This window comes from Dipodomys spectabilis, unplaced genomic scaffold (assembly GCF_019054845.1).
Source record: "Dipodomys spectabilis isolate Male_0828 unplaced genomic scaffold, ASM1905484v1 ptg000175l, whole genome shotgun sequence".
Taxonomy (NCBI): domain Eukaryota; kingdom Metazoa; phylum Chordata; class Mammalia; order Rodentia; family Heteromyidae; genus Dipodomys; species Dipodomys spectabilis.
In genome coordinates, this window is record NW_024870852.1 from 7,813,214 (window position 1) to 7,836,794 (window position 23,581).

Here is a 23,581-nt window from a genome sequence, read left to right on the forward strand (position 1 = left end):
GAGGGGTGTGTGTGTGTGTGTGTGTGTGTGTGTGTGTGCAGGTTGGGGATGTGCTAGGGGCAGCTGTTCTGTGCTTCACACTATGCAAATTACCTGGGTCGTTAATCATGTAAAAATGTCACAATTAGCATCTTCTTAAGTGGGACTTTAATGAAGCCTCCCTTGGCAGCCAGCTTAAGTTGAGATGGAGCTGCCCCACCCCCAGCAGGCACCAGGCCCTGGATGGCACAGGGCTGGGCAGAGGCCTGCCTTGGCAGAGCCACAACCTGCCCTCCCCCCCTCCTATCAGGCAAGGATGGGTTTGCCAAGGGAGCCTCTCCCCAAACCCACCTGGAAGCGGCGCATGTCTCTGGGATTCCCTGCGTTCTTCAGGCAGTTCTGGTTGCATTTGAGGAAGAATTTGAGGAAGAACCTGAAACAGTGAGGTTGGTGGGCTTGAGAGTCTGAGGGTTCTAGAAACAGATGGAGATGCCCCTTTGTGGCAGGGTGCCTCCCCACTGTTTGCTCGTGTATAAGTGCACACCACCATATTTCCAGCATGAGCCACACCTACACAGGATGCCTGATGCAGGCTAGCCTCTTCATAAGGACTTTCTCACTCCATAGAATACTTTCCATAGACACTCTGCGGGCAGCCACACAGTGTGTATAGCATGTGCTTACCACACCCCTTCAACATATACTCATCGCAAAGAGGATGCCCATTATACGCAGTAGATGGACCTTTCCCTTGTAAATTGCCTGACACAATACAGACCCCACCACACAACTGATTATACTCTCTCTGCATACAACAGGAATTTACTACACCAACCCAGTGTAAATGTAACACCCTGGAGACCTGCCCCTGTTGATACCCATTACACATAGAACATCTGTCACATAGCATTCCTCTTCCCCAGAGGAGGCTCATTCCACCACCTACACGTGTACTCAGTACAAATGTTATATCCTCTGTAGCCACTGCACGTGCCATATACTCTTACAAGAGATAGCTGTCACACAGGTGTGTACTGTGTGCTGTATCTATGGCTTAACTCATCACACAGTGATTCTTACCTGCCATGCACAGTGTAAATGTGTACTACAGAGTGTATGTACAGGAAGAATATGGAACATGGTATATACATTAGTATGCATGTTGTTATATATGATTATCCAAAACACAGTCATTGCATACCCCATGTAGGAGAGCCCTCTAGCACCCATTCTATACCCTTGTACACTTTCACAACCTAATCACACGCAGCACATACCTGCCAAAGACACACTGAACAGATACCCATGACCATTTTCTTTTTCACATACCATCATTGGAGAAAAGCCCCAGGATAGGTTGTAATGAGGCCACCTTATATACAAACCAACAAGCTCTTGGTCCTCCAATTCAGGAAGACAATCACCAACAGAGTTTCTGGTGGTTATGCACTTGGTAAACTCAGATCACTGTCAATGTCTACCTTAGCCTTCATGGGAGTCTGTGGGTATCTGAGCGAATGCCCTTTACAATTATAGAGGGCCAGGCCAAAGTCTGTGGCTGGTCCTGGCCTGTGGCGCAGACTCCTGGGCCACTGTATGGGCTCCCATGGTCAGCTTTCTTTTATTACCCCACCTCTGGGAGGTGTGTGTGTGTGTGTGTATGTGTGTGTGTGTGTGTGTGAGAGAGAGAGAGAGAGAGAGAGTGTGTGTGTGTGTATATGTGTGTGTGCTGGTCCTAGGACTTGAACTCAGGGCCTGGATGCTATTCCTGAGCTTTTGTGCTTAAGGCTAGCTCTCGACCACTTTGAGCCACAGTTCCACTTCCTGTTTTTTATTGTTTTGGTGGTTAATTGGAGATAAGAGTCTCGACATTCCTGCCTGGGCTGGCTTCAAACTATGATCCTCAGATCTCAGACTCCTGAGGAGCTAGAATTATAGGCATGAGCCACTGGCACCAGGTGGTGTGTGTGTGTGTGTGTGTGTGTGTGTATGTGTGTGTGTGTGTGTGTGTGTGTGTGTGTGTGTGTGTACCATACTACTTATACTAAACAATAGGCAAGTTCTAAAACCAGGAGGAGAGCCTTAAGTACAAGTACCATATACAGTAACTATGCCTGTGTTATTTGTACACCCATACTTGAACATCCATTTAATTCCCCAGCATTACTTCCAAAGTCTGCAAACACAAACTTCCTATTCAGAGGAAGCTTTAGTAAGCTTAGTCCCCAAAGGGAGCTCTTCCAGTACTGGAAAAGATTGGGTACCAGCCATGAAACAGAGCTGTCCCCAGGGAAGCCTCTTATGAGGAGCTGGTGACAACCACTTTCTTGGAGGTACAGCTCCCCTGGGGCCCTGCCTCTGTCCACTGTAGACACCGTGCAGTGTCATCTGTCAGACTCACCACTCCCAATGGGCACCCCCCTGGAGGACCCTTTATTTACTTTTCCACAGAGCTTTCACAGTAGCACATCTTTTTATCCACAGTGGTCACCCCTCAGAAAACACTTTCACATATCTATCAGATACACACAAAGGCCTCTGGGGTACAGAAAAGTTAGGGACGTGTGTGCAGATAAGAGCAGGTGCTATCCTTGAGCTTTTTTGGCTCAAGGCTAGTGTTCTACCATTTGAGCCATAGCATCACTTTTGGCTCTTTGGTGGTTAATTGGAGATAAGAGTCTCATGGACCTTCCTGCCCAGGCTGGCTTTAAACTGATACTTAGATCTCAGCCTCTTAAGTAGCTAGGCTTACAGGCATCAGCCACCAACACCCAGCTTTGCTGGGTATATTTTAAATGGAGTCTTGTGGTATTTTCTGTCCAGGACGGCCTTGAACTGTAGTCCTCGAGATCTCAGCCTCCTGAGTAGGTAGAATTACAGGCATGAGCACAGGCACCTGGCTTTTAAAAAAAATTTCAATAACAACAGCTTAAATGAAATTAAAGAGAGCCTTCCTCATCAATGGAGTATTCCTTGCCAAAGCAAATGCTGGGCTAGATATGACTCAAGGGCAAACACTAGACTCACACATAGCCTCTCAGGAGTGTCAATACTGCCTCAGGAACACACCTTCAGCACACTGCTTTAAGCAGCAGATGGAAAATGTGGAGGCAATGACTGAACTTGGGGCTTGCCATGGGTGGAAAGCTGAGCGAGATGAGCTGTTCTTGCTGAAGCCAGTGTTCTGGGGTCATACAGCAGGGTGGTGCCTGCCTGAATCCCAGCATCCCCCAGCTGCTGTGAGGCTTGCCTGCTGAAGGACTTGGAGCTGAGTAACTATCTGAAAATTACTCCCAATGGGAAGCAAATCCCCTCTAGCAGCAGCCCACAGCTAATGACAGACTGATGTCACACAGGAGGACCGATTGCTGGGCCATTCATACTCTGTACTGGCAAGCTAGACCTTCCTCTCCAGCTCCCTCTCTGCCCTAGCAGGCCTCCCTCACTTCTTTCCTCTCAAGAGCTGTCTTCCAATAACCCACATCACAAGAATCTCCATCGCAGGCCCTCCTAGGAATCCCAGGGTCAGAAACCAAGTCACACAGCTAAAGCTTATCACTGCCATTTTCCTCCCTGGCTCCCCAAGAGATACTGACTTAGGGCTGAAATGACATTCCCACTTCCAGAGAGAAAACTGTTAGGAACAGGAAGAGTTGGACTGAGAACTTACATAAGTTTTCCCCTACAGAACTCACAGAAGTTATGGAGTGAAGGTCTAGATTTCAGTGCTAACTATACCAGAATGATCTCCACTAGCCACTTGCAGCTGTTGAAATCTGGTGACAGAGTACCTATTTTATTTATTTATTTTTTTGCAAGTGGAGAGTGCTGTTTAGTTTGTTACAGAGCTTGAACTCAGGGCCTTGGCGCTGTCCCTGGGCCATTTTGCTCTAGGCACTCTACCACTTGAGATACAGCTCCACTTCCTGCTGTCAATGGTTAACTGAGATAAGAGTTTCACAGATTTTCCTGTCCAGGCTGGCTTCAAATTGTGATCCTCAGATCTCAGGCTTCAAAGGAGCTAGATTACAGGCATGAGCTACCAGCACCCAGCTAAGGATCTACCTTTTAAATATTTTATGTATGCATGTATGCACACATATGTGCACACACATGCCAGTCCTGGGGCTTGAACTCAGACCTAGGCGCAAGTCCTTAACTTTTTCTGCTGTGTTCCTACCACTTGAGCTACACCTCCACTTCTAGCTTTTTGCTATTTAATTGGAGATAAGCGTTGGTGGCTCATGCCTCTAAATCCTAGCTACTAAGGAGGCTGAGATCTGAGGATTGTGGTTTGAAGCCAGCTGGGGCAGGAAAGGCTATGAGACTCATCTCCAATTAGCCATCAGGAAAAAAACAAACAGAAATTGGAGTGGCACTGGGATTCAAGGTGGTAGAACACTAGCCTTGAGCAAAAAAGGACAACACCCAGGTCTTGAGTTCAAGCCCCACAACTGACCCCCCAAAAAAAAAGTCTCATACTTTTCTGTTTGGGCTGGCTTTGAACTACAATCTTCAGATCAGCATTTTTTTTTTTTTTTTTGTCGGTTGTAGGGCTTGAACTCTGGCCCTGGCGCTGTCCCTCAGCTCTTCAGCTCAAGGCTAGTGCTCTACCACTTGAGCCATAGCGCCACTTCCAGTTTTCTGAGTGGTGTATTGGAGATAAGAGTCTCATGGACTTTCCTGCCCAGGCTGGCTTTGAACCATGATTCTCAGATCTCAGCCTCCTGAGAACCTAGGATTACAGGCGTGAGCCACTGGTGCCCAGCTAGATCTCAGCTTCTTGAGGAGATAAGATTATAGGTGTGAGCTTTGATTGTCATTGTTTAAATAATCACCAGTGGCTTATAGCTAGAGTGTTGGGCAGTACAGATGTACAGAGGGAATATAGTGAATGGATGGGTGAATTGGGGCAGGATGTACACAACACCTGTTGCATCCTGTATGTCTTGGGAAAGAAGAAGATTAGGAGCAAAGTACAGAATAAAATTGCTTATATATATGTGTGTGTATATGTCTATATACATATGTATATGTATATATTCTAAGACCAAAGTTGGCACTTTGCCTGGGATGGAGAATTGGGGGCACATGTGTCCTCTTCTTTTACCCTAAAAGACTTGCTTCTGAGTGTCAGAAGAAACAGAACAGCTCCCAGGGCAGAATGATCTCCAGTGTTTTCCTTGTCTGCTGCCCTCTACCCCCAGCTAAGGAACAGTATACAGACGCTGGACCATGCATTCCTTCACTCTTCCATACATCCATTTCAGAAGGCTGATTAAACCTCTTCCAGGTGTCATACATGAGGGAATCTAGAAGTAAACAACAGCTTATAGAACTTAGGTGCCAAAAGGAAACCCAAAGTAAGATACAGTGGTATGAGGCTGAGTGCTAGTGGCTCTAGCCTGTAATCTTAGCTACTTGGGAGGCTGAGAAATAAGGATTGTGGTTTGAAGCCAACCTAAGCAGAAAAGTCTGTAATACACTAATCTCCAATTAACCAGCAAAAAAGGAAGAAAAAAAAAAAAGCCAGAAGAGATGTGGCTCAAATGGCAGAGCATCAGCTTTGAGCTGGGGAAAAAAAAAAAATCAAGTGCTAGAAAAAAAAAGTCAAGAGCTCAAGGCCCCAAGTTCAAATCCCAGCCAGCGCGCACACACACACACACACACACACACACACACACACACACGCACACACACACACACAAAGGTAGAGTGATGGGTATGGCAGGATGGTTTGCCAAATGTCACCTGCAGCAGCCAATTGCTTTGCCTAAGAGAGACAAAACATTGGATCTTGGGGCATGGGATCTTAGAAGACCTCAAGAGAAATAGGAGGCAATTTGGTGATGACGGAGACGGCACACTTGTCCAGTGGTACTGATAAGACAGGGGGAAGCTATAGGCCAGAGCCTTGGGGTTGGCACTGAATTGTGTAGGCTGTAGGATCCACGGAATGGGACAGACATCTGCACAGGGTACCTCACTGACTCACTTGCAAAGAAGGGAAGGGGAACTAGAAGGTGGCTGGAGTAGTTCAGGCCCAAGTAGTTCAGGCAGCGTAAGCTGTTTCCAGGACTTGGTCTGTGGTAGCAGTCAATACAGTGTCCCTAGGGCTATAGCTGCATGCCGGGCCTGGACCTGGCCTTCCTACCTGGATCCCCAACTAGGGTAGAGGTGGCTGCAGTGCAGATGGGCTGGGGGACTATAAATAGCCAGGGGCGCATACATTAGCATGCCAATGCACCCGCACCCCATCCTCTATGCTAATGGCCCACCATGCGTCTGAACACCTTCTGTTCCCCTGCATGCATTTGCATGCACAATTAGCATAATCTTGTATAATTAATGAACAGCGTCAATTTTAGCTCCTAAGTAATTTGATTAACATGTTGATAGGGCACTTACCAGGCTCTCCAAACCTCAGGGCTGGGCATGGGGTCTGAGGAGAGGGGGAGAGGGGGTGGAGAGACTGCTCAAGGCCCCCTGGCTACCCATGAAGAATAGTAGTTGACTCCACTTTTCCCAAACCAGGCCTGAGGGCAGGGGAGGCACGGAGAAGAGGCTGCTAATGGAGGCCTCTGAGCATTCCATGTGGGGGGGGGGGGAACTGGCTAGAGTGCAGTGACCGAGGGGGACCTGAGCCCATAGGGACACAGGCATGCATGCACAGCTGATGTCCTCCAGGTTGGGAATGCTTTTGTGAATGAAAGTATTGATCTTCATAGGAAGAGTCGGAGGAAGGACATAGCAAAAGTGGAGGGGGTGGACAGGCTGATGAAGTCACCTAGGAGGAAGGCCAGTTTGTGGGTGATTTGAGGTTGTGAAGAAAGAAGCTGTATGTTCCTTAGTCTTTAGGGGGTGGTGAGTTGGGCTCTGAGGCCATAGACCTTGGCATCTCTTACTTAAGAATCCTGTGAGAAGCAGGGTGGGGTTGGCAAGGCCTGGCATCTTCTACACCAAGCAACCAGGTGGCCAAATGCCACCTCATCTTATTCAAAGAACCAGACATCCTAGGACCCCCAGATGAGGCTCATGTCTTTCTGTTCATCTCTGACTATGGTTAGAATCAGGAAGTTCTTCCTTGGCTCTGACTGAATGGTCTTGCTGCTGTCTAGGCTTAGGTGCACTTGACTTCTAAGATAATCACTGGAGAAAAGGTGGCAGGGGGTGGGTCAGAAATGATACTGTGGCAGACACTGCACTGGGCACTGTTTAAACACATCACATTTGGTTTCACAACTTCTAAAGAGACACTATCACTCAAGTTGCAGACAGTTCATTCTCACCACTCCCTCCACGTATAAGAAGAGTCTCAGGCCTCTCATGTCTGCAGTCCTTCTCCTCTTCTGGCTTCCTCTGGGAGCAATGCCCACAACTCCACTCCTCCCTCAGCCATTCAGGCTCCCAGCTTGGCTTTGGCTGCCCAAGTCCTTCCCACACACAAGTCCCTGTCCTTAACTAGCATCTTGACTTATGACTCCCAGGTCAGATGGGAAAAACTCTTGAATCCCCTCTGTTTCTCCTCCCTCAAGGGCTCTGGGCTCTGAACAGGGACAGGCAGGGAAAGGAAGTGCAGGTCATTTGAGTGGCAGGAGGGAACCCTTTGTCCCACCTCGGCGCTGATTCTGGGACCTCAAGGGGAATTGCCGAAATGGTGTGGATGTGGAAGCTTCTAGTTGCAGCGATTGTGGGGGCAAAAGGGCTCTGCTGGAAGGGGCAGCAGATGAACACTATTAGGCTTTTAGGTTGTGTTTGATCTAGGGACTGAGATCTAAGTGTGTCCCTAACAAAACAGACCACAGCTTACCTCGGCAGGTGGCTAGGATCTGGCCTGTTACAACAGTGTCACTGAAAAACACCAACTGTGCAGCAGGCACAACCACACACCAGGGAGTGACTACAACCCACAGCTACTGTCAACTCCTGGGAGCCAGAAGAAGGAAGCTATGGGTCTTCCATGAGTAGGGATCTTCCACATCCACCCCAGCCCTCGGGTCATCCTGGCTAATCAAGCCGATATTTAAAAAACCTTGGAGCTGCTATGATGTCTGCTAAGGTAGTCACATGTAGTTCTTTAAATTTAAATACGATTAAAAATTTACTACTTTGATCACAGTAGCTACATATCTGGTGCCCAGTTTCTATGCATGGTTGTTGAAAACCATATTGGTCAATATAGAACACTTTCATCATTGTAGAAAGTCCTCTTTGATAGGTAATAGGGATTTTTGTTCGTTTTTTTCTTTTTTCTTTTGTTTGTGCCAGTACTGGGACTTGAACAGGGCTTTGAGCTCTTGCTTAGCTTTATTCACTGCTGGCTGGTGCTCTACCACTTGAGGCATACCTCCACTTCCAGCTTTTTGCTGATTGATGATAAGAGTCTCTCAGATTTTTATGACTGGACTGGCTTCAAACTGTGTTCTTAGACCTCAACCTCCTGTGTAGCAAAGATTACAGGTGTAAGCCAACTGCTCCTGGCTCTGATAGTGTCTTAAAGTCTTACAGCATTCTTTACTTCCCCTTATCCCATTATGTAATACATATCATCTCAACTGATCTATCTCTGAGTTCACTGAAGCTTCCCCCCCCTGCCATAATTTTGAAGTGTTTTTAATGTAATGTCTCATTAGCTTCTCTATAAGTTCTTGCTGGGGTAGGGGCAGAAAAAATTGTTTAAATCTCTCTTTTCTTGAACTTTATCATGGTTTCTTCCTTACAGCAGGTACTAAATTGATTCATGGTGGGATTAGAGAATCCAAATTACTGTGAAAGGAGGAAAGGCTAATCAAAAACAAACAAGAAAACCTACATGTCTAGTGGCAGAAGTAAAACAATCAGTGAACTTGAATATAGCTCTGAGATGATCTGGTTCTAGAACTTGAAAGGAAAAAAGAATGAAGAAAAGTGAACGAGTCTAAGAAACCTATGGGACACTATCAAGAATACCAATATATGCAAAATGGGAGCCTGAGGCAAAGAGAAGGAAAAGGCGCAGGAATAATGTTTGAAGAAATATTGGAGCTGAGCACCAGTGCCTCATGCCTGTAACCTAGCTACTCAGGAGGCTGAGAACTGAGGATTGCAATTAGAAGCTAGCCAGAATATTCTTCTGTCAAATTAACCACCAAAAAAGCTGGAAGTCGAGAGCTGTGCCTCAAGTGGTAGGGTGCTGGCCTTGAGCAAAAGAAGCTCAGGCACAGTGCCCAGGTCCTGAGTTTAAGCCCCAGAACTAGCACACACACAAACATACACACACACACACACACACACACACACACGCACACACACACACACACAGAGACAGAGAAACAGAAAGAAACTTATTTCCAATGAGATTAACACCTGACTTCTCATCTGAAATTATGGCAGTCAGAAGGCAATAGATGATATAGTGCGCTGAAAAGAAACTGTCCACCAAAATTTTCACTATCAAAACTCAGCAAAGCTATCCAGGAGATGGGGCTGGGAATGTGGCTTAGTAGTAGAGTGCTTGCCTAGCATGCATGAAGCCCTAGGTTTGATTCCTCAATACCACATATACAGAAAAGGCCAGAAGTGGTGCTGTGACTCAAGTGATAGAGTGCTAGTTTTGAGCAAAAAGAAGCTTAGGGACAGTGCCCAGCACCTGAGTTCAAGCCCCAGGACTAGCAAAAACAAAATGAAAAAGAATGAAGGAGAAATGAGACTTTGGGGGAAAATAAGGACTGAGGATTTATCATGGACAGATTTGGCATATAAGAAATACTAAAAGTTCTTCAGGTTGAAATAAAAACAACAATGTAGTAATTCAAATTCAAATTCACATGAAGAAACAAAGTAACAGGTAAAAGTAAATACATAGGTACATATAAAAAACAACACATGTAACTATGTTTTTTTAATCCTATTTAGAAGACAACTATATATATATATATATATATATATATATATGTATATATATATATATATATATTTTTTTTTTTGCATGAGGGTCAAGAGATAGATGAGAACTCTGTACTTTATGCTTCATTTTTTACTGCAAAAATAAAACTGTTCAAAATAAAAGTACTTTAAAAAAGGAAACTGCAGCCGAGTGCCCATGGCTCATACCTGTAATCTTCAGCTCAAGGCTACTGATCTACCACTTGAGCCACAGTGCCACTTCAGCTTTTTCTGCTTATGTAGTGCTGAGGAATCGAACCCAGGGCCTCATGCATGCAAGGCAAGCACTCTACCACTGAGCCATCTTCCCAGCCCCAAGTCTATGAAACTCTTATCTCCAATAAACCACTCAGAAAACCAGAAGTAGTGCTGTGGCTCAAGTGGTAGAGTGCTGGCCTTGAGGTGAAGAACTGAGGGACAGCACCCAGGCCCAGAGTTCAAGCCCCATGACTGACCACCACCAACAACAAAAAAAGGAAACTGCAGTGGGTGCCAATGGCTCCAGGTTGAGATCTGAGGATCATGATTCAAAGCCCAGCTCAGTGAGGAAAGTATGTGAAACTCTTATTTCCAATTAACTACCAAAAAATCTGGAAATGGAGCTATGGCCCAGTAGTAGAGCACTAGCTTGAGCAAAAAAGCTCAAGGACTACACCCAAACCCTGAGTTCAAACCCCAGGACCAGTACACACACACACACACACACACACACACACACACACACACACACACACACACACACAAACTGTATAAAACAATAACTATAATTTATTAAGATTAATGTTATTAACAACTATAGGTCACAAGAGGGGAGATAGAATGGAGCTATATTGAAGTATTGTTTTTGTATACTATTGAAGTTAAGTTGCTGTCATCTAAATTAGATTGTTCTAAATTAAGATATTAATTATAATCCTTAGAGAACTTGTTAAGAAAATAATTTAAAAATACAGCTGGGCTCCAGGGGCTCATCCCTGTAATTCTAGTTACTCAGGAGGCTGAGATCTGAGGGATCACCATTTGAAACTAGCCTAGGCAGGGAAGCCTGTGAGACTATTACCTCCAATTAACTACCAAAAATGCTGGAAGTAGAGCTGTGGATCAAGTGATAGAATGCTTGTCTGAAGCGAAAAATCTGAGGGACAGCATCTAGACCCTGAGTTCAAGCCCCTCTACTGGCACAGAAAAGAAAAAATAGATTAAATAAAAATCAAATTAAATAAAACTACAATAACAATAGAATTACAACCATACAGAGGAAGATATCCATTTAATATACAAGAGACAATAATGAAGGAATAGAGGACAACACAGAGAATATATATATATACATATAAATATGTATATGGGAGGTGTATGTATAACAGGTAGGTGTGATTTTTTACTTTATCAGAATTAAATTAAATATAAATGGGTTAAATATTTAAATTAAAAGGCAGAGATTGGCAGAATGGACTATATCCCAACTATATACTCTCTATGTGAAGCACACTTTAAATCCAAAAGTTAAAAATAATGAGAAAATATCTATCACATAAAGCCTAACTGAAAAGGAGCTGGACTGGGCATAGTAAGGTACAAAGTGATTTTTAAGACAAAATTAGTTATGAGCCAGGCTCATACCTGTAATTCTAACTACTAGGGACGCTGAGATCTAAGGATTGTGGTTCAAAGTCAGCCCAGGCAGGAAAGTCTGTGAGAGTCTTATCACCACTAAACTACACAAAAAGCTAGACGTAGAGCTCTGGCTCAAGTGGTAGAGTGTTAGCCTTGAGGACAAAAGCTCAGGGACAGCACCCAGGCCCAGAGTTGAAGCCCCAGGACCAGCCTAAAGAAGTTATCAGAAATTAAGAACCTTTTTAATAATAAAAGTATCGGTGCAACTAATGTATGTTAATAAAAACATCACTAAGCTAGGAAAAAATTTAAAACATAAAAGTGTCACTGTGATGAAGAAGTATAAACATGTACACTTAATATCACAGATACAAAGTGCATGAGGCAAGAAAAATGCAACAGAAGGAAGAAACAGATAATTCACTAATAATAGTTGGTGACTTCTAGCCCTTACTTTCAATAATGGATAGAACTATTAGGCAGCAGACATTATAAACCACTACATCTCAAAGACATCTATAGATCACTCCACACAAAGACAGCAAAATAAACATTCTTCTCAAGTGTACATGGCACACTTTCTGGTATAGACCATATGTTAGGCCATTTTAAAAAGCCTCAGTAACTTTTTCTGGGCATTGGTGGCTCACACCTGTAATCCTAGCTACTTAGGAGGCTGAGATCTGAGGATTGTGCTTCAAAGCCAGCCTGGGCAGGAAAGTTTAATGAGATTCTTATCTCCAGTTAACCAACAAAAATTTACTCTTTTGAGCAAGTGAGGGAAAACCCTGCTGCACATCACCTTTGTAGTAACAATAAAAAAGTTTTTAAGCTGGGCACCAATGGCTTATATCTACAATCTTAGTTACTCAGGAGGTTGAGATCTGAGGACCATGGTTTAAGGCCAGCCTGGACAGGAAAGTCCATCAGACTCTTATTTCTAATAAACTACTCAGAAAAAGCCAAAAGTGGAACTGTGGCTGAAGTGATAGAGTGCTAGTCTTGAGCAAAAAAGAGGCTCAGAGACAGCACCTAGGCCCTGAATTCAAGCACCAGGACTGGCAAAAAAAAAAAAAAAAGGGCTGGGAAGGTGGCTCAGTGGTAGAGCGCTTGCCTTGCATGCATGAGGCCCTGGGTTCGATTCCTCAGCACCACATAAGCAAAAAGAAAAAAGCCGGAAGTGGCGCTGTGGCTCAAGTGGTAGAGCACTAGCCTTGAGCTGAAGAGCTGAGGGACAGCGCCCAGGCCCAGAGTTCAGGCCCCACTACCAGACCCCCCCCCAAAAAAAATTACTTCCTCAGTCACAGTAGCCACATTTCAGGTGCCCAATTTCTATGCATGGCTACCATATTGGTCATTATAGAACATTTCTCAAATCCTGATTATTTACATTTCTCAAATTTTTCCATTTATTACCTCCTAATACATATAACTATTATTATTCCCCCAACTCCTCATTGAATACTTGGAAAATACTGGAAGACAAGTATTTTTTTCTTCATTGTTTATGTTTTTATACTTAAAAGCCTAGACCTTTTTACCTAGGGCCTGGTACTTAGCAACTCCTCAGTAAACGCATATTTACTAGATTAATGAGTAGAAACTAGTGTATGGCTTTTATTGAAAGAAGAACTATTAAGCAATATTATAGAAGAGCTAAACCATATTTATGAATAGGAAGATTCATTACCATGAAGATGTAATTCTTCAAACTAGTGTGTAAATCTGTTGTAATATTGTTCAAAACTCAAAAAAAGTATTTGTGTGTGTGTGTGTGTGTGTGTGTGTGTGTGTGTGTGTTGATATGATACTTTACAGTGGATTCTAAAATTTATAGGATGGGCTGGGAAGGTGGCTCAGTGGTAGAGCACTTGCCTTGCATGCATGAGGCCCTGGGTTCGATTCCTCAGCACCACATAAGCAAAAAGAAAAAAAGCCGGGAAGTGGTGCTGTAGCTCAAGTGGTAGAGTGCTAGCCTTGAGCTGAAGAGCTGAGGGACAGCACCCAGGCCCAGAGTTCAGGCCCCACGACCGGACCCAAAACAAACAAACAAACAAATAAAATTTATAGGAAAACACAAAATGCCAAAATATCCAAAATTCTGAAAAAATATTCAAGGACTCCAGGCATTGTGGCTCATGATTTAATCCTAGCTAGTCAGAAGGCTATCTGAGGATCACAGTTCGAAGCAAACATGGGCAGGAAGTCTGTGAGACTCTTATTCCCAATTAATCACCAAAAACCAGAAACAGAGCTGTATCTCATGAGGTGGACAGCACCCAGGCCCCGAGTTCAAGTCCCATGTGGCACTAGTAAAAAAAGAATATATATATCAGGGAAGATAGAGAACTTTCCTTTAACTCTTTTCTTGTATAGTATAAAGCTATAATGGTTAGACGATTTGATGCTAGCTCAGGGATTATCAGATCAATCCAAGGAATGAAATACATAGTCTGGAACAAACCAACCAATAGAAGGAAACTAGTAAGGATGTAGCTCCTACTACAACTCAGTGGGAAAGGATAAGCCATTTCATAAATGGTGCTGGTATAATTAGTGATTCATAAACAGATGATAATAACATTTGATTCATTATTTCACACCAAACCCCCAAATTAGTTCCACACAGATTACAAGTTTAAATCTGGAAAGGAAAACTGTGAAGCCTTTGAAAGAAAATATACAACAGTATATTCATGACCTCAGCAGAGGAAAAAAATTGCTAAAGTATGGAATAAAATCCATGAGGGAAATAATGATAAATTCAATAGCACTGAGATACTTGCCATATACTTCCCTGAGTGTGAAGATCTAGAATGGATTACCAAAGTCAACATCAAAACTCACAAATGATTAGAAAAGAAAAATAGCCAAAAGACTTTAGTATACACTTGGAAGTAATGCAAATACCAATAAACAAAACGACATTCAATCTTGTTAGCAATCAGGAAGATGCAAATGAAGGCCATGACAAAATTTCCTGTATACCCAGGAAACTGGTAAACAATACCAAAAGCTGGGGAGGGTACACAACACAGGAACACAGCCTGGATCAGGGAGTATGTTACTCAGTGCAAGCATGTTAGGAAACAGTTTGACATTAACCTGTAAAGTTGACATTGTGCATTTAATACAGACCTGGCCATTCCAGTCCTTGTTTATATCCTAAACAAACAGTTGTACCTTTTCAAATTAGGAGACACAAACAAGAATGTTCATATCAAGTTTGCTTATTACAGCAAAATACGACAAACCAAAGCAAAACACAGCAACATAAGTAAGTCTTAGAGATGTAATACTAATTAAAAAAATAGACTACTACAATGTGATATAATTGTTATAAATTTAAACACAGCTTTAGCTATACAATATGTCATACAAGGATCTTAAACTCTGTGATTAAAAACAATATAATCTATTATATAATAATTATTACTATATAATATCACTTATAATTACATGATAATTAACCATACTAATATAATTAATATGATGTAGCAATTATATAAGAACTAGTTGTACTAATTATAATAGTTTATCATCTATAATTCTTATAATTATTTATTAATTATATATAATAATTACTATTTTGCCAATATTGGGGCTTGAACTCAGGGCCCAGTGCTCTTGCTTGACTATTTTTGCTCATGCCTGGTACTCATTTGAGCCTGGAGTTCAGTTTAATTTTTTTTTTTTTGCCCTGGGGCCTGAACTCTGGGCCTGGGCGCTGTCCCTCAGCTCTTCAGCTCAAGGTTAGCACTCTACCACTTGAGCCACAGCGCCACTTCCGGCTTTATTCTTTTTGCTTATGTGGTGCTGAGGAATCGAACCCAGGGCCTCATGCATGCAAGGCAAGCACTCTACCACTGAACCACTTTCCCAGCCCTAATTATATTTTTTGAAATGCACACTAAAAATTCAGTTAATCTTTATAAGAGGGATAGATAGTAGTATGAAATGGGAGTTCCACCTTCACTGGTGTTTTGTTGTTGTTGTTGTTGTTTGTTTTTATCAGTTGTGGGGCTTGAACTCTGGGCCTGAGCAACTTCTCTCAGCTCTTCAGCTCAAGGCAAGTGCTCTACCTCTTGAGCCACAGCACCACTTCTGGTTTTCTGGTGGTTAACTGGAGATAAGAGAATCACAGACTTTCCTGCCCAGGCGGGCTTTGAGCTGTGATCCTCAGATCTCAGCTTCCTGAGTAGCTAGAATTACAGGTGTGAGCCACCAGCACCCGGCCCCTGGTGTTTTTAATATTCTTGATTTCAGCTTTCTTGATAAGTTCCCAGTGAATATTAACTATATGTTTCATTATTTCTATCTTGTTTTATTTTTCTTTTGTATATATCGTATGGAACCTAACAAGTCAAATATTTGAATATAAATAATAAAATCATAAAAGTACTAGAAGAAACCATAGGATAGTACAAAATGTATCATTAAATAAACTTATAAAATTAAAAATATATAGGATTTTTTTAGCTCAGAGTATTTGAGAGACTGAAAGACTGAGAGTCTTTAACTCCCATTTCCTGCAGAAAATGTTTCTCTTCATTTCTCCCTATTTTACCTGTCATACTAAAATAAACCCTTGCTAGAACTAAAAATAAAATAAAATAAAATTGAGAAACGGGGCAAATTTCATCATAAGCAACAATCAACCAGAAAAAAAGTATGTGCAACTCATGACAAAAGACTAATTTCTTTCATAGATACTTCTTCAAGTCACTAAGAAAAATGCAGTCTTTTATGGAAGAATAAGTACAGGATCTGAACACAGTTCAGGGAGAATGAAACACAAACAACCTTAAACACACAAGAATGGGCTACCCTTGCTCAGATAATAGAAACAAAAGTCAAGGAGATACTCCTGTTTCATTACATGATGGAAAAAGAAGGGAAAAGCTATGATGGCCACTGCTTGTTGCAGTCATTTATCAACCCTGAGCATTTGCTTTCATTCTTTGAAGCTTTTGCTCCTGGATCATAATGGATACAGATAGATAGATAGATAGATAGATAGATAGATAGATAGATAGATAGATAGATAGATGTATATCTCACTACATATACTCCCTTTTCCCAGAGTTTGAACTTAGGATGCCACTCTTGCTTGGCTTGCTTGCTTGCCTAGAACTTGAGCCATGCCACCAGCCTAGTTTTGTGCTGGTTAGTTGGATCTAGAGTCTCCAATTTTTCTACCTTATTAGCTTTGAAATGTGATCCTCTGGATCTCAACTTCCTGAGTAGCTAGGATTACAAGCATGAGCCCAATTTATATATACTCTTTCCTGAATGCTGATCTTGTTATAATGCTTAATGATTTCAATATTGATATAAATAGATAATTCTTCAAACACCCTCTCATCTCAATTCCTTGAACACCTTTTCTCCACTATCCTTATCCCCCCATTTCTCTTGGCCACATAATACCCATAAAGACAACCTCCGAATATTTCACCTACAGCAAGTCTACTCTCCACCCCCTTTATAACTTCCAGCTCAACCCCTGTGTAGATCCTCAACTTCAACAATTCTTAGGCTGCATAGAAACTATGTTGTTTCCCTCCCATACTCCTCCCCTTAGTAAGCTCTCCTCTCCTGTTCCTTTGGGTAAATATTGCTGTGCAAATGTTTTCCATTCTCTTACCCTCTCAGGTTTCCTAATGCTCACCTGAAAAACCCCTAAGTCAGCTTTCATGAGACCATCCACCTGTCCTGTACCTGCACTTGTGCAGCCCAATATAAACAAAGAAAATTCCTACTGAATGTATGACCACAATCCTCAGACAGGCACTTAATGTTGCTTGACAATCTTGTGGTATTTCCCCAGTCCATTCATCCTCCTGTACAGCTATTTCATGTCCTCTAGTATTTCTCCCCATCCTCCTCAACGACTGCCCTTTCTTCTGAATTCACTGAGAAAATCAAGCACTCATAGAAAGATGTCAATGAACTCCCACACTGGGTATTTACCCAACTTCCAAGTTCTAGGTTCTCCATCTTCCCTGGTATTTCTATGGATGAACTGTCTGTGCTCCCAGCTAAAACCAAGGTGTGTGCCTGAGCTCTAGATCCCATTGATTAGGTCACCAGAAAGACATTGCTTTCACAAACCTTCCTTCTTTCCTTCTCTGTATCCTCATTCCCCCTTCCTTATTGGGTGCTCCTCATCAACCAAAGAACTAGCTATATATCTTTCTTTTTTTTTTTTTTTTTTGGGTCCGGTCGTGGGGCCTGAACTCTGGGCCTGGGCACTGTCCCTCAGCTCTTCAGCTCAAGGCTAGCACTCTACCACTTGAGCCACAGCGCCACTTCCGGCTTTTTTCTTTTTGCTTATGTGGTGCTGAGGAATCGAACCCAGGGCCTCGAGCATGCAAGGCAAGCGCTCTACCACTGAGCCAACTTCCCAGCCCTATCTTTCTTGCTCTTACATCGTGCTCCTAGAACCCTTGGATCCCTTCAAATCAAAGTATAAAATTGGAAAGAGGTAGCTGGGTGCTGGTGGCTCACGAATGTAATCCTAGCTACTCAGGAGGCTGAGATCTGAGGATCACGGTTCAAAGCCAGCCCGGGCAGGAAACTCGTGAGACTCTTATCTCTAATAAACCACTAGAAAACCAGAAGCGGCCCTATGGCTCAAGTGGTAGAGTGCTCACCTTGAGCTGAAGAGCACAGGGACAGTGCCCAAGCCCAGAGTTCAAGCCCCACAACAGACCAAAAAAAAATATATATATACATAATGTTATATATTTATATATATATATATATAACACATTATGTATATATATTACATATATATATATATATATATATATATATATATATATATATATATATATATATATATATATATATATAATTGGAAAGAGGTCCCCTGTGTGCTGTTTCTAAATTCTCTTCTTGCATTTTCTCTTAGACACCATCCTAGCAGACTCTTGCCCTTCCATCCACTGAAATGCTTCTGCTGAGCCATTCTTCTCACCAATACCCTCCACAGTGCTAAATCTACTGGTCAGTTCTGCGTCTTTCTACCATGCAGTCGCCTACTCTTCTGTCTAGAAACATCTCCTCTGTGAGTGCCAAGGGCTCAGTGATGTTCTGCTTTCCCACTTTATTACTTGCAATTTCTGCTCATTCTCCTTTGCTGGTCCACATCTGCATCGTCTCTAAACACGTGGCACCCCAGGATTCAATTCTCAGACCTCCTCTGTTTTCGATCAGCATTCATTCCTTGGATGATCTTATTCCTTCAAATTTCTATCCACAAGAAGTGGCACGGTGGCTCTAGTGGTAGAGCACAAGCCTTGACCAAAAAGAAGCTCAAGGATAGCACCCAGGCCCCGAGTTCAAGCCCCAGGACTGGCACCAAAAATAAATTTAAAAAGTAACCTTTGCAAATTTCTATCTGCAGCCTTAATTGTTCCCTTGGGATCTATACTTTTTTTTTTTTTTAGTTTACTTTTCCTAAATATTTCCTCCCAGATGTTTAGTAGGTATCTTTGTGTGTGTGTGTGTGTGTGTGTGTCTGTGTGTGTCTGTGTGTGTGTGTGTGTGTAAGGCTTGAACTCAGGGCCGGGGTGCTGTCCCTTAGCTTTTTTGTTCAAAGGGAATAACTATCAATATTGCAAAAGCACGTATCCTTTGGTCTAACAATTATCCTTTTAATTCTATCCTTCCTATAAATTTACACAGTTGTAAAATGATACATGGATAAAGTAATTCACAATAGCATTTTTTGCATCCCAGAAAACAGCCCAAAGATCCAACAATAGCAGAACAGTTAAAGAAATCGTAGTCTATTCATACAATATCATCTTCCACAGTCACAAAAAGGACTAAGGAGAGTTCTGTGCCCTGATACAAGCTCTCAGACATGTTCTCAGAGAAAAAGAATAGGACTGATGAATGTGTTTAGAATGTGAGAATAAAGAGAAACGTACACAAATACTATACCAAGGCCAGATGTTGTAGGGCATGCCTCTAATGCTAGCACTGGAAAGGCTGAAGCAGAAGGGTCACAGGTTTGAGGCTAGCCTGGATTACACAGTAAGACTGTCTCAAAAAGTGGGGGCATACTGTCTATCTATAGTTTCTTGAATGGGCACAGAATATTTCAGGACCCAAACATAAAAAAACTGCAAACAATGGGTGCTTATCTTATTTGGAGGGAAATAAGTGGTGGATGGAAGCAGAGGAGGAAAACATTTCCTGTCAGTCCTTTTAAAGATCTTGACTTTTTTGCATCTTGTGAATGTTTTCTCTGTTAAAAGGAGAATAAGGTACTGTTTATGTTCCCATATGGAACCATCTTGAAGGTATATTGTTGCCAAAAAAAAAAAAAGGTAAAGTGCAAAAGAGTGTGTACAGCACACGCTACACCATTTCATTACTTATGCTTTTGATCCTTTGGATTTTTGTACTTCCCTACTTACAAGGAAATACTGTTAAAAATTGGTGGTGGGAGGGAGGGGAGAACACATTTTCACAAGCATCATCCTGACAGCCTATGACTGAACGCTGCCAAGAATCCTCCTTGTCTCAGTGAAGTTTTCCAGGAGCTTCTCCTCCCTCAGAGAGGTCAAAACAGCAGTGAGCAGCTGAGACTTGTTCAAGCCAGTCCTCCCCCTTTCTCTACCCCTTCCTCCCACCTATCTTCTACACCACCCCTGGTCTTCAGAGCTCCTTCCTGGTGGCTCACAGTTTCTCCCGTGGCTGACCCCAGCCCACAGCAGTTGTAGGCCTTCCTCCCCCAGCCTGTACCTGTCAATAATGACCGGGTCTGAGGGCGTCTCATTCCGGTTACCACAGCTCTTCCGGTCACAGCACCGACTGAAGGAAAGATAAGGGGTGAGGGAGGGAGGTACAGAAAGAGACTGCTAGTGTGAAGGTGGCCAGGGCAGCCTGAGTTAGGGTATGCAAGTCCTGTCTCTGGATGAGGACACAGGGGCTCACTCCCAGGGGTCTGGGGGACAAAGGCAGGGAGGGTCCTTGCAGACCTCCACAGCTTCCACTGTAGGCTCAGATTGTCCTCAGGAAAGGGCAGACCACGGGCAGAGTCTCTCTCACTGTTTGGGAAACACTGTCTATGCATAGGAAAGAGCTCAAATGATAAGTAGGTAACTCTTTTTTTTTTTTGTCGGTCGTGGGGCTTGAACTCTGGGCCTGGGCGCTGTCCCTCAGCTCTTCAGCTCAAGGCTAGCGCTCTACCACTTGAGCTACAGCGCCACTTCCGGTTTTCTGGTGGTTTATTGGAGATAGGAGTCTCACGGTCTCTCCTGCCCGGGCTGGCTTTGAACCGCGATCCTCAGATCTCAGGCTCCTGAGTAGCTAGGATTACAGGCGTGAGCCACCAGCGCCCGGCTTGTAGGTAACTCTTGAATAGCAAAGTATCCTGCCCATGTCTTCAGCACACCACACGACCACCACCCCAGGAGCCCCTCAGGCTCATCCTCTCTCCCCAAAGCTGGCTACCTTCCCAACCACAGGTTTCTAAACCCGGTCTCCTTCCACCTATCAGGAGCTGCCTCTGGGGGTCTGTGCTGTGTGACTGGCTGGACAGCTGGAGCCCTTGTAGGAAAAGCCAGGCTTGGGGTCCTGGAGAAGAGGGAGTCAAGAGGGACCACTCCATCCTGACCCTGCCCTCCAGAGACCTGCTCTCCAGAGATCTGCCCTCAGGTGCCCTCCTCCCCGTAGCTCTAAGCTAATGGGGAGGGGGAGGGGCTTCTGGCTGGCTGGCTCAGGCCCTCCCTCCACCCGCCCCCTCAGTGAACCCTTCCCCAGAGCTTTATTATAGTTAAGCTTCCAGTAACCACAGGAGGCTTGTCTTACAAAAACACATAAACAGGCCAGGCTAATGGGGCCTCAAGGACCCTCTCCTCCATCAGCTCTGTGCCCAGGGATCTCACGCTTTCCTCACTCCTCCCCGCCCCAATCTTCTCCGGGGAGCAGGGGCAGGGCCCAGAGGAGGCTTCAGCCACATCTTCACAAAGGAACAGGCAGGGGTGATGGGGCTCACCTGCACATGATCTCGTGGGTGAGGAGAACTCGGCACATTTCAGGGTTCTTGTCCTGCCCCTCGTAGATGATGGCCTGGGGGAGGGGGAGGTGCTCAGGGTGGAGGGGAGGAGGCTCCTCTCAGGTCTAGGTGGCACACGGAGGTGCACCTGTGTCTACATACCCCAGACTGAGGCCCTGCCCCCACAGAAGGTCATGCCCGCTGCCTTGTTCCTGGAGAGCCCAGGAGTGCAAAGCAGGAGTTTGGAGCCTGATTGCCCAGAAAGAGGAGAACTCCCTTCCCCCAAACCAGGAACACCACCAAGATGGCAACACAGCAGAAGGTCTGCAGTTGAGTCTGTCTGCAAGTAGCTGTTTCTAGGCTTGGGGCCTGCAGAGACTCCACACCATTAGGATCAAGGCCAGTGGGGCTGATATGCTTCTCTCCCCACACGGTATCATGCTCCTCCTTCCGCTAGCATCCTCTGTGCTGATCCTAGTGAGCCTCTGTCTCTGTCACCAGTGTATGTCTAATCAAATGCAAGGGCCATACAACCCCTTCTTCCTGCCTCCCCTTCAGCTCCCAGCCCAGGCCTGTCACTTCCTTGGACTGTTGGATCCCCTACTCTCCAATCTCCTAGCCCCTCCCTCCCCTGAGCAAAAAAATGAGCTTCCACAACTGCTTTCTCTGGGCCTCCCAATTTTCTTCCTCCATTTGTGGAATCCTTTTTACTCTGGGCTTCTTCCACAATCATGCTTCTACTTGTCCTGCCTTCCTTACCACCGTGACCTTGGGCTTTCTGGAGACGAAATATTTCTTCCTCTGCAGTGGGTTGGATGGAGGCTGCTAGAAGCCTCTGTCTGTTCAGGAATGCTCAAGTTTCTGCCTTATATTCCAGGACCACTGATCAGGCCCATTTAAACGCAACACCTTCCTGATTAGCCTGTGTAATGTTTCTGCAAATCTAGAGACTTGGACAGGCCTTGCAGAATCCTTCAGAGCTAATGGAGGTTTCTGTTTCCAAGCTATTTATGCAGGCTCCTGAGCCTGCTTTCTGTGACTGTCACATCAGCCAGGTTCTGAGAGTCTACAATGTTAGCTCTTGGGCCAGCACCTAGATAGAGCCCTTTACTGAACCTATGTCTTTCCCCTACTGTGGTTTGCATTGGTAGCAGAGGGCCTTCACTTGAGAATTGTTCTCAGGGGATGGAAACTTCCTCTTCGGTACACACTCCCCTTAGGAGTGGCCCCTCACTGATAACTGACTCATCCAGAGTGTAAAAAACCTGGCCTCCTCACTTCACTGGCCAACTCTGGCTCCTTCTCTAGAGCTCCCTGAGGATCAGGCTGAGGCTGGAGTCTACCGTAGACTGCCTGTTTGCTGAGCATCTTCCTGCCCAGCTCCCCTGACTCTCCTTTCTCCTAAGGAGCTCACTCTCCTATTGCTCCAATAAATTACATGCACCTAAATTCCTATCATAGGCTAGCCTGCTTAAGGACATATGGCCTATGCTGGTGTCTTTTACAAATACTGTCTTTTTTAGACTAGCAGGCAAGAGTAACAACCCTACTGCAATAGCTGGAAGAGGTAGGCTAGGAGGGTAGAGAGGTACTGGGGAGTTAGGATAGGGGTGAGAATGTTCACTGGGAATGACAGGATATGGTTGAAAAGAGAGTGAAGTAGGCCTAAGCATCCACTGGGCTGGCTTACCTGCTTGGACATGGAGTCAATGAGACGCACGTAGAGGTCTTGTTCTGTCCGAAGTCCTGGGGTGGGAAGGTGGAGAGATCTTGCTGTCAGGGCAGCACCTGCGCCTTCAGGTGATCAGTCCACCCCCACCCCTTCCCCAGCCCTGGTGAGGAGCATCCTGTGTGTCACAGTGCTGCAGTAGCCAGACATCTTCTGGGTCTAGGTCAAGAAGGGACAGCAGCCTTCACTTACCATTGTTATATACCAGCCGTAGGCGGTAATGGATTCCATTGTTTGTCTTTTCTGTCCCTGGCTCCTGTAGAGACAAGACAGGATGCCCAGGTGTTCAGAGACACTCCAACCTCCTTCACCCATAC

At 44.3% G+C, this 23,581-nt stretch overlaps 1 protein-coding gene across 1 annotated transcript in view; it reads right to left on the reverse strand.

The window, feature by feature from the left end:
- Ebf4 (EBF family member 4) overlaps positions 1-23,581 on the reverse strand; it is a 43,670-nt gene that overhangs the window by 9,119 nt on the left and 10,970 nt on the right. The window contains exons 4-8 of the mRNA XM_042694535.1: positions 23,457-23,520; positions 23,226-23,281; positions 21,536-21,609; positions 20,281-20,349; positions 331-412 (exon numbers count right to left, since the gene is read on the reverse strand). Coding sequence (XP_042550469.1) covers positions 331-412; positions 20,281-20,349; positions 21,536-21,609; positions 23,226-23,281; positions 23,457-23,520 — 345 coding nt within the window. The remainder of the gene's footprint in view (positions 1-330; positions 413-20,280; positions 20,350-21,535; positions 21,610-23,225; positions 23,282-23,456; positions 23,521-23,581) is intronic.